Source organism: Gymnodraco acuticeps, unplaced genomic scaffold (assembly GCF_902827175.1).
Source record: "Gymnodraco acuticeps unplaced genomic scaffold, fGymAcu1.1, whole genome shotgun sequence".
Lineage (NCBI taxonomy): Eukaryota > Metazoa > Chordata > Actinopteri > Perciformes > Bathydraconidae > Gymnodraco > Gymnodraco acuticeps.
Window position 1 is genome coordinate 205,639 of NW_022990548.1, and position 11,648 is coordinate 217,286.

General features: G+C 39.0%; 1 protein-coding gene across 9 annotated transcripts; it reads left to right on the plus strand.

The window, feature by feature from the left end:
* Nucleotides 1–959: 959 nt before the first annotated feature.
* Nucleotides 960–10,948, plus strand: LOC117553426 (eukaryotic translation initiation factor 2-alpha kinase-like). 9 transcript variants are annotated; one of them, XM_034227329.1, is made up of 15 exons: nucleotides 960–1,253; nucleotides 2,767–2,899; nucleotides 3,189–3,322; nucleotides 3,410–3,494; nucleotides 6,062–6,111; nucleotides 6,277–6,352; nucleotides 6,787–6,818; nucleotides 7,319–7,444; nucleotides 7,528–7,647; nucleotides 7,770–7,895; nucleotides 7,999–8,185; nucleotides 8,652–8,789; nucleotides 9,232–9,333; nucleotides 9,518–9,580; nucleotides 10,653–10,948. In XM_034227329.1, exons 1-15 carry the CDS (start codon nucleotides 1,141–1,143, stop codon nucleotides 10,788–10,790), a joined length of 1,623 nt encoding a protein of 540 aa, XP_034083220.1. In that variant the 5' UTR covers nucleotides 960–1,140; the 3' UTR covers nucleotides 10,791–10,948. The 9 variants fall into 9 exon arrangements, with proteins under 9 accessions (XP_034083220.1, XP_034083227.1, XP_034083223.1 ...); XM_034227336.1 differs by having other exon boundaries at nucleotides 7,845–7,895; XM_034227332.1 differs by having other exon boundaries at nucleotides 7,346–7,444.
* Nucleotides 10,949–11,648: the final 700 nt, after the last annotated feature.

An 11,648-nucleotide genomic window follows, 5' to 3' on the forward strand; every position in this document is an offset into this window, starting at 1 on the left:
ATAAACAAACAAATCCAGAAGGCGGCAGAGTGTGACGCTGTGATTGGTCTAAATGTGGACGAATCACAAATCACAACAGACACATGAATTTATTTGACATAGCCTGCGATTTTTTGTTTTAGTTACTATCTGACATCAGATACATCGTAGCATAAAAGTTCACAGTTTATTTATAATTTAAAAAATAAAAACTTTTTTTTTTTTAAATGTTATAAATAATAAAAAACGTGTTTATTGGGGGAGGGCAGGAATGTCAAATGGGAGGGCCTGGCCCTCCCTGGCCCTCCCACGGCGCCGGGCATGGGTGTCTGTCACTACCATGGATGTATAATAAGAACTGGATACAGCGTGGGAGGCGGGGCCTCATTCATTCCTATGAGAGCTGCTTGTCACTGCCCGATCTGCAGCTCTGCCCGATCTGCAGTGCGCATGTGCGAGATGGTCCGCCATATTGGACAACTCCGGACGGCAACCCAAGTAGGACAACATTGACACAGTGGCTTTTGGCAAAGCTCAAAAGGAAAACTCGAGAGAGATGAGTTATTGTTATTACAACGTGACTTCACTATTATTTAACAACTCTTTTTATTGGGTTCTTTTATTTGGGGTTAAGTACATTGTCAGAATAAGTGAGAAATTAATGTAACTTCTGTTAGACAGCTATCATACTGAATTTACTGTGAATGTGTGCAAAAATGTATGGCATATGGCTGTATAACAAAAGTAAAATTCATTTCTCACTTATTCTGACAATGTACTGAACCCAATAAAAAGAGTTGTTAAATAATAGTGAAGTCACGTTGTAATAACAATAACTCATCTCTCTCGAGTTTTCTTTTTGAGCTTTGCCAAAAGCCACTGTGTTAATGTTGTCCTACTTGGGTTGCCGTCCGGAGTTGTCCAATATGGCGGACCATCTCGCACATGCGCACTGCAGATCGGGCAGAGCTGCAGATTGGGTAGTGACACTGACACCGGCTCTGGATGCGGCCAATGGCTAGGTTTGGGGGAAAAGGGCGGGGATTTAAATGTTGAGGTGAAAACGTGAAAACATGGATGTAGTAGGAGCACCACGCTAGTCAGTGGTCGTCGGACAGAAGTTCTGCATCGGTGATTTTATTGTGCACCAATAGTTTAAAAATGGGAAAAACGAAAAAAGTCGTAGCACAGCTGAAGAAACAAGCACGGAACGCACGCTGGAAGTTAACATATGAAGACGTGTGCTCTGAGGAACCACCTGAGCCCAATCTAAGGTGAGTTGCTAAACTAGCTAAAACTGTTGCTTGCTAGCTTCTTCGGAAGTTCTCGAAGCTACTGGAAGCTTCTGTTATGGAAAGTGTAGCATTTACCCAACATGGTCTTGCCAAACCAACTTCAACGTGTTTATATCAGGGTTCTTACGGTAATTAAAAACCTGGAAAAGTCATGGAAATTCAAAATGCTAATTCCAGGCCCTGGAAAAGTTATGGAAAACAATATGTTTCCCAAAGTTTTGGAAAAGTCATGGAAATGTAATTTAAAGTTGCATCAAACATAATTTATTAATTGTATCTAATCGCCGAAATAGTAATACTATAATGATAATAAATACTGTATAGTAATGAAACGTAAAATGGCATTTAACTGACGAGGTATTTTGCTGGTGAGAGATTTAAGTTACTTTAGCCTGTAGAAGCAAGCAAGCAAGCCTACTATTTAATTTGTTTTAGATAGGCGTGACATGTTTCATATATTTTCCTGTTCCATGTTAAAATAAACCATTTTCAGTGGTAACGCTGAGAAAGAGTAATGTTTGTGGTCATGGAGAAGTCATTGCAAATCATCGGTGAAAAAGTGTATGAACCCTGTTACATGTAAAGTGTTTACTCTCGGTGTAAGGACATTATTTAGGATGTACTGTGACGTGTAAGAGGTTTTTTATCTTATGCAGTGTCAAACTCAATTTCATCGCGGGCCACATCAGCATTAAGGTTGCACTCAAAGGGCCGGTTGTAAGACTATATAAATACACATACACACATACAATAATGTTTTATATAACATTAGTGCATCTGCATTGGATTATTATCGGATAGGGTAATAACCTCATAATTAACTACGTCCCATGTGGTACATGCTTGTATAGCCTATGCTGCTCATGCTCTTTCTGCATATCATCTATTTATGTTTGCTTTGTATATAAATGTCATGTTCTTAAATGTTGTATGTGAGGGACTACGGATGGAAATGAGCTCAAAGCTAAAATCCGGCATATTTACATTTGAAGTCGGGGGCGGATTTGGCCCCAGGGTCTTGAGTTTGACACCCCTGTCCTAGATGTATGGGCTTAGCCAGTGACACTAAAAGACTCAAATGATTTCAAATCAAATGACACATTTAGCTATGGCACTGTCGTATACATTGAATTATTCAATTTGATCATATGTAATCAATTTAGGCACCCCTCCAAAAAGAAAGGAAAAGAAAATTACATAAAAATATTCATAACTCATATTCGAATACCTGAATAATTTCGAATATTCGATTAATCCTTCCCATCCCTACTTTGCAGTATATTTGTAATTTCATATGTTAATTAAATAATCTATGATGAAAACATAGCATAAGCATTGAATAAAATCATCAATCGATACATATATATATATATATTTATCGATAAACACATCGATAAACACACACATTGCTTATTAATTGTGTATTTTTGATTGTGCAACACTGTCACAAGGCATCTTGACTATAACTATATGTTTTACCACTCTTCATTAGATTCTTCACGAGGGCTGTGGTCAATGGTCAACCCTTTCCCATTGGTGGGGGAAATAACGCAAAGGAAGCCAAGCGGAATGCAGCTAAAAATGCCCTGGAAGGTTTAAGAGAGAAGGAGAACCCCAAACCAGTGGTAGGATGCTTCTTTTTTTTAATGGTCTGCACATAAGATCATTCTTGCATGAACATATATTTAATTAGTTACTTTCAAACCTTACATTTTTTTCTGATGAAGATCTTGACACATGAGATAGTAGTTATTATTGATGTATGTTAATGGCAGTATTTTCTTGTGTGCGTTATTTATTTTTGTTCTTCTGTCCAGCATCTCGCATTTATTATCCGGATGTGCCTGTTTTGTTGATACTTTTTTCGAAATGTAGCTTTTGGGAATTATTATTGTTTTCTTTCCTGACTTTCAGACAAAAACAGCTGCAAAAGTTCCTCAGAAAACGGCCACTAAAGTTTTAGGCGTGCTAAATAAAAATGTTCTGAAGGACAGGGTGGATATGAAAGCTGGGCAATCAACCAGACAAGATCCACATGATGCTCCCCAGTAAGTCTCCACACGGCACCCAAACATAATTTGTGGTTGTTGAGTCGAAATCTTAAAATGCATAAAATCCTGTTTGTGTAACAATAGATGCTCTAGCTTTGTAGTTGGTGATAAGGAGCGTCCAGCTGTTCCTGGGAAATCAACGAAGGACGCTAAGGAGGAAGCAGCAGAGGTAAGTTATACACATGCACACTAGGTCTCCTCAACCAATTAAAGCACTTTAAAATGCATAAGTCTAGGTCATTAATAATATAAATTGGATTATGATATTCAAAGGATCTAGGTGGCTCTTACAAAAGAAAACTGTACTGGAGTCTACTTATAAAATGTAAAAAAAAAGAGGTTTAAATTGTAGCTGACCTTGGGCTTCACTTATGAAACTGTGTAGGGTCGCATTCACACCTAATAGTCTGCACGAGTTTGTTACATTGTTTCATTTTTTTAAAGAATCGGTTTCATGTTTTGGTGCGGACTGCGTTCACACCAGCGATGAACCGCTCCAAAGTTCACTAGCACTTGGCCCAAGACCACCTCTTTTGGGCGGATCTGGGGCCTCGTTTATAAAGGGATATATACTCAAAAAATGGCGTACGGCAGTTTCTACGCAATGTTTGCGATTTTATAAAATAGTAACTTGGCGGGAAAATGTGCGGTCCTCCACGCAAACTCTAACCCATGCGTACGCACTAAGCACAAAAACGGGAGAGACGAGAAACTGCGACACCATTGGCAGAAGGAAGAATGGTGAGAAATATGTGGAAATAATACCATAAACAAAATGTTACCTCTCATTTATCATATATGAAGAATTCATTTTCAAACATTGATTAAAGCCAATCTTAAAATGATTAAACAAACGCCTGTTTGAGACTCCTCAGTGCACACAAAAACATAACTTGGAGAAATAAATAAGGATATGTTATTTAAAACCACCTCAAATATGTTGTGTTAATGTTATGAAATGTTTTCTCATAAATTGTGCGGTAAGCAGAAGGACAGAATTATGTCTAAACTGACGCCGTTTTGCATTTCTATAGGTTAGATACGAGCATGGTTTTATATACTATCACGTTTAATCATGTTTTATGCCGTTTGCCAAGACTTGATAAGTCGCTCGTAAAACACAGGAGGTATGGAAGCTAAGAACACCATATGTGGTCAATTGTACATCTAATATAACACAACACATTAGTTGTATTTCCTTTAACTGGTGGATATAGAGTTGCTGCAGTGGAGACGCTGCGCACAGCTGATCGACAGCTGGAACACAAACCACCAAATACAAAAACATAATTCAGATCCAGTCGTCATGACTCCACACCGGGGGGATTCCCCGATCACTTCTTACAGTCTCTCATCAAGGGGGTGTCTCCTGTCCCCGGTACAAACACACTGCCTGAGGAAGGCTATGTGTATTGTTTTTGTCATGAACCTTTTTCGGACCACTTATTTATTTATTTTGGTGACGATCCGACCGCCATGCTGCTACTCTGGTTCAAACTGCATCCACCAAACAATATGATTTATCTCGACCTCCCCAAAATAACCAAAATCTGACACGGTGTGAGATGTCTTTTTTAGCTGTTCTGTCGTCATTTCCTGCGATCTTCTTCATGCAGTCAGTCAGAATGAATGAATGAATGGGCGTTTCTTTGACTATTTATAGGCAAATATGGGCGTTACGTGAAGCCCGCAAAAGCTGCACCGCATTTCGAATCGATTGTGATTTATAAAGGGAAACGGGCGTAGGAAGTGCCGTACGCACTTTCCTCGCCGGTACGCAATGTTTGGTGAATCGGAACATTTCTGTACCTATTTTTTGGATTTCTACTACGTAAGCAACCTTCCCACGTGAATCCTACGCACAGCGTTATAAATGAGGCCCCAGAGCCCGGATGTTTGGTTCTCATCAGAGGTCTCGGACTGCGTTCACACCAACCCAAACGAATATACCAAGGGGTTAATTTTTAATTCGATTCTACTGTATAAAACAAGACTGGTGTGAACGCGACCTAGGATTCAAGTCGAAAGGTTGCGAATGAACGAAACTCAAGTGGTTACGCACAAAAAATAATCAACACATGGAATTCTTACATAGGCTTCCCCTTTAAAAAAAATCACAGTCAACTCAAAAAGTGCTACCCATTTGGGCTCCAAACACAACTCCCACGATTGCACATAAATATCCCCTTTATACATGTTTATTCATGCAGCGATCATGGCCTAAAAAGCTCATTTCACATTCTGTGTAATGTGGAAATTCCACAACATAATCACCTTCTGCTGAGAAATTACCCAATATAGAAGCAAAAATGAAGTTGCGTTTTTTGATAAAGTCTAAAAGCATTTAACGGAATCTATTAATTTCTGCTGAAAGGACAGATCCCCGTCCCAGCGTGTGCTACTGGGATCTGATCTTGAGTACAAAGACACACAGGTCATATATAAAGGAATCAGGAAACTAAATACACATTACATTTTAAGAAACCGGACAATGGTCACAGTAGCTCCCTACTGCCTGTCAAATGCTAACGTACACAGGAACAACAGACGTGTTACACAAGGGAAGAAACCTCAGGGTCACAGCAAAAAGCATGATAACTTTATTGAGACAAATTATAACTAACGAGACTATATGATTAATTGCCTTTACAAAAATCTTGTTTGGGGACCAAACTAATTAGTGCTTGGTTGACATGGTGACAGACGATAAGAAATATTTTCTATTTTGCTTTTTAGACCTCCTCCGGGAATGATGATGTTGCTGAAGCCAGACCACCAACTGCAATGCAAGTCACTGACTAATGATATCAATATTATTTTATTTTATTTTCTCTTCACTATATCTGTAAAGCGTCTTTGAGCACCTGTAAAAGCGCTGACAAATTAAATCTATTATTATTAATGAATCAAAACACGATACGTTACTAATGTCTCTGTTTGTATTCTCCAAGGGACACCCGTGATGCAAAATCAAAAAGCGTACCAATGACTGACTTCATCAATTCATCAAGTCCTACCGAGGATGAGGTCAGTCATTTTTTCATCCTTAATCTCTTGGGTTCTGGAAGGGAAAATCAATAATATAGTTCTCAGTTTATCCCCAGAGAACCTGAGTTGTGTCAAGTCTCCAAAAGGGTTGATATCTGTACAAAGACATGGTAAATACTGGTAAACTGTAAGAACACCCTTTTTCTGTAACTAGAAAGAGCTGCCAACTTAACTTGATGTTGTGTACACACTCCTTTTTATTCGAGGATGTATTATCATGTGGTCCTGGCCCGTTATTGGTGGAAATAATCCCCAAACATGGAGCACAAAATGTACGTCTTGGGTAATTTCTATCAGTAAGTTAACTTTCTATTTACCAAGCAAGATGTTAAACAATTTGATACGTCTATGTAAATGCTGCTTTAATTTCACTGGCATCAACATCTATATATCCTTCTTTCTTTTTTTTTAAGGAACAAGATCCTGTTGTGAAGCCCAAAACACGGTAAATCACCTTGAAGGCTGCAGTACATATGGTTTAACAAAATTATAATATTGGTGCTCTTCATTTAATTGATATCTTGTTAGAATCGCAAAAGGTTTCCAAGATGACTGGCAAAGCAGCACTGAGGAATAGTGAGCTTGTTGGAGATGTAAATCATTTTAAAGAATAATGATTTTTCTTTTCTATGATCTAAGACAGTGGTTCCCAACCTTTTTCAGTCAGACCCCCCTTGTGTAATTGGAAATATTTCCGAGCCCCCTGTACTGTACTGATATTGAGGTACTTAAAGGTAGGGTAGCTAAGAATAGAGAAACCAGCTCAAGTGCGCTAGAATTTGAAACTACGCAGCCGAAAAAAGGGAGGGAGGGACGGACGGGCCTCATCATACTTTGTTGATTTGGGCATTATAGCTGAAAGACTTGTCGTGGGCTCGTCCACTTTTCTTTTAACTGCCAGTTGTGTTAAAAATGTGTCAATTTTACGAGTAAATAATGTTTAAGCTTCCCGCTGGTGGGCGCGCCCCCCAGGTTGGAAACCACTGATCCAAGCTGTAAATCAGAGAATCAGGAAGTGAACACAGGAAACTGTCCCAATGATCAGACATCAACCAAATCAGAAATGTCAAGGTATGGAAAATTCAAACATTAAGGTATAGTTTTGTTTGGTACAATGAATGTACAATAATAAATACTTTACTTTCTTTCAATAGGTTTTCACCAGGCTTTGACTGCATAGAGAAGATCGGCCAAGGATCCTATGGTCAAGTTTTTAAGGCAAGAGACAAACTGGCAAAGAAGTATCGTGCAATAAAGATTGTACGATGTGGAGAGTAAGTCAAACATTAAATTACGTTCCATGTTTTTTTATTAGACTGTTCCTAGTGCAATATAACATTTAAAGATGATGTGCAAAAAAAGTAAAGTTTCAGCTGAGCTATTTTCTTCTCCTTAGGACTGAAGAAGCTCTGAAAGAGGTGAAGACATTGTCAGACCTCGATCACCCTAACATTGTGCGATACCTCCTCAGTTGGTTGGAGGATTCAGGATACAGTCCAGATGAGAGTGGCAGTTCTACACGGTAAGCGACAATCCGATATCCAATAAAGATACGTACTTGAGGTATGCACTTCTTCATTTGTCTTTTCTTTCTCCTCCTGGTGTTCTATCAATTCACCGACCAGGAACCGCTACCTATATATTCTGACTGAGTTGTGTGTAAAATCGCTCAGAGTGTGGATAGATGAGAACAATGAGAAGAAATCTCTGCCAGACCCCAAGAGAAGAGAAGAGGCTCTCACGATGTTTCAGCAAACAGTCAGAGGAGTCGAGTACATTCACTCTAAGACGCTCATCCACAGGGACCTGAAGGTAAGAGAAAGTGGAGGAAAAAAAAGTGTATTACACCACGTCGATCATGAAAACAGCTTGTTCTCAATTAAGACACTTACTTTAGTAAACTGCTATGTGTCGTATAATGTGAAAACTGCAAACGGCTGCTGTGCCCTCAGAGAAAGTGTCAATTCTCGCTGTCTAGCAATGTTGTCGTTTTTGCAGTCAGTCTGCTGTATAACCCAATAATATCACTGGTGGCTGCTTTGAGAAGTGTAGAGGTGCATATACTGTATAAGATAGTGTAATAAGCCCACATGTATAACTTTTATTTGTATTATGCTGTGTTGTTGAGGTTGCCCAATCCTGGTTCTCGTAGTGCACTGCATGTTTCCATACTTCTCAGTTTTAACCCATTCATGTATTCAAAAAAGCAAGTGTAAATCCAAAGGTACGCATATTGAGACACAACATACACCTTTGTTCATTTATTTCCCGTGTTTAGCCTGCCAACATCATGATTGGGCAAGATGGACAAGTGAAGATCGTAGACTTTGGTATTGTCACACTTGATAACGATCCTGAGAACCTGAGGGAGAGATCGATGGGCAAAGGAACCCCTTCATACATGGCTCCTGAGCAGGTGAGATGTTCTGTACTGACAAAATGTCAAAGGGAGAGCTGGGAAGATTTTACTAAATGTAAATGTGGGTTATAGCCAGTTTTGTAAGGAAATTGAAGAAAAAAACCTCAGAATCTTCAAGATTAAATTCCAGTGCTGGCATATTAAATGGCAAGTGGTGATGTCTGTAGTCTGACTAGGTTGATACAACCTTGCAAATTTGATGTGGTTGCTTGACAATTAAAACCCCCTGTCACTAATTTCAGATTTATTTCTCACACATTTTAAATGTTTTAATCTCAGCCACTTTAATATCTTAAAAATATCAGACTGGTTTCAATGACCATTGGATTAGATTGCGTTGACATGTATACTTTATACATGTGGATATTAAACATAAACTTAAGATAACAGCTGCATCTTGCCTTCTTGTCAATATTGTGTTTGTATTGTATCAAAACAGGAAAGGCAAAAGACTTATGACCGAAAAGTTGATATCTTTCCTTTGGGGTTGATATACTTTGAACTCCTCTGGAAAATGTCCACCCGTTGTGAAAGGGCCAAGGTGAGTTTTCTAGGTACGATTCAAAATTCTGCTAACTGTGTACTTGTCATTGGTAATAACCTGTTATTTTATGCTGCCAGAATTTTTTTTGTCAGAAGTCTTTAAACTATTTCAGTTCATCAGAGCATGATGGAGCAGATTTTTCAGTTCTGTTATTATTGTAACACGTCCTTTCACTGCACAGGGTTGGACCGACCTCAGAGAGCAGAAATTCCCCAAAGAGTTTCAACACAATTTCCACCAAGAGGTCTGTTATTTTTAACATTTTGTCAATGTTCATGCAATTTAGTTGTTTAGTATGTTAACATGCTCTTAACCCTCTTGTGTAACTAGGGACAAGTTACGCTTTTAAACTTTTCAATTTGAGCTATGTTGATGCATAGGACATTAGCAAGGCTGAGATGTTCTATTTTATGTTGGAAGTTCAACCTTGTCTCTTATAATAAATCTATCTTAAAGTTTACGAAAAATGTAACACTCAGACACTTAAAGAAACAAAAAAATGACTAATACATTAAAACCAATCTAGTTCATTTCAATCTAGAGCCCTGACTTTGTAGTTGTTTGTAGTTTTTACTATTTCACACCAATTTAGGCCATGTTCCCATGATTGCCATACGGTGTAAAAATATACAAATTGTTTATTGCACAAAAAATGATATTTGCAATCTGCATCTCAAATTAAACTTTATCTGTTTTCCCTGTGATTTCAATATGTATAAAATACGGCTGAGTATAGTAATACTGCAGTTTCATAACATTTCTTAATGCCAGTGTTTGAACGTAAACAAGTGCGATTACTCAAGTACTCTACAAAAGTACATTCGGAAGAGCTTATATTTTACTTAAGTATTTCAATTTTATGCTAATTTATACTTCTACTCCACTACACTTTAGATGCAAATATTGTACTTTTACTCCTACTTTTAATTTACGGCTTTTGATGCTTTAATTTATCGCTACAGGTGAAGTGACCCAGCAGCATATGAAGTAATTCAAATAAACGTTATCTTCATCAAGGATAACATCAAAATGATGAACACATTAATTAATTAATAGTTATTATACAATCATTAAATAGATATTATTCTGAAATGAGTCATTCTGCATAAGGATTTTTAATTCTTGTCCTGAAAGTATATTGTGATACAAATACTTTTGTACTTTTACTTGAGTTTAATTTTGAATGCAGTACCGAGTATGTTAACACTGTAGTAGTGCTAATTTAAATTAAGTAAAACATCTGAGTACTTCTTCCACCTCTGCTTGATGCAACACAGATCCAAGTACCTGTTTTGTTTTTCTTTTTTTCTTTTTAGTACCTCATAATAAAGCCAATGCTGTGTGAGAAGCCAGAACAGCGACCCGAAGCAAGTCAGATCCATGCCGACTTGAAAAAGATCTCTGATAGCTTCGACATTGAAGCAATCGAATGTCGCGGAAACAGGACTGTCTGATCCAAGCCCCCAGGAAGTGCTCTGTGCCCAAAATGCGTTGTGTCCAAACGGCGGTACTGAAATTACCGTATCAGTCCGTGACGTCACCCGGCCCAAAAATACTTTTCCCCATTGGCATGCTCTGTGAGCGCACATACGGGTACTTCTGCTCTGACAGCCAGGCATGACGGGTAATCTGTGACGTTTCGCTCTCTCAAAAGTTGGGCCATTTTGCCTTCATGCGCCAATGAGCAGCTCTCATAGGAAAGAACGCAGTTCACATGCGCTGTGTTATGCATGGCTGCTGCACCTCGCGGGAGCGTGCACAGCGTAAAGCCAAAACTCAGACATTTCAATGATTTGTACGGCACAGTTAGGTTTGGAAACGGTATAATTTCCTTTTTGGAGGGCATGCATAACACCGGAGCCTCGCTGCGGGGAAACTTTGGCGCTGTTCTGAGTTTGTTCTAATCTGTCAAAATGACAGACTGCTTTCAGATTTGTCCGTCATTGTTAAAAAAAATCCGTCATAGACGGAAAATATTCGGTTAACGCGACCTCTGCCCCCAGGCTATCTGTACATCCAGAAGCCCCGCTCCCTGGGTCGTGGCGGTGGATTGGCTGTTATCCACCGAGCTGGCATCCTGGTTAAAGAACTCCCAGTACCTACTACCACCTCATTTGAGTGTGTTGTCTTCAAACTGGCTGGGTCTGCTCCGCTCCAGGTTGCCCTCATTTACCGCCTACCTAAAGCTTCCACTACCTTCTTGTCTGAGTTACTCACCTCTCTCTGCTCCATGTCTCCATCAACTCTCCTGCTTGGCGAATTTAACATTCACGTGGACTCCAGTAACTGCACATTTGCTGCTTAATTCCTTT

Coding starts and splice junctions, on each gene's coding strand:
- LOC117553426 (XM_034227329.1), top strand. CDS start 1,141: ATGGGAAAAACGAAAAAAGTCGTAGCACAGCTGAAGAAACAAGCACGG. Junction 2,900..3,188: donor AGGAGAACCCCAAACCAGTG/GTAGGATGCTTC, acceptor CCTGACTTTCAG/ACAAAAACAGCTGCAAAAGT. Junction 6,112..6,276: donor GCCAGACCACCAACTGCAAT/GCAAGTCACTGA, acceptor GTATTCTCCAAG/GGACACCCGTGATGCAAAAT.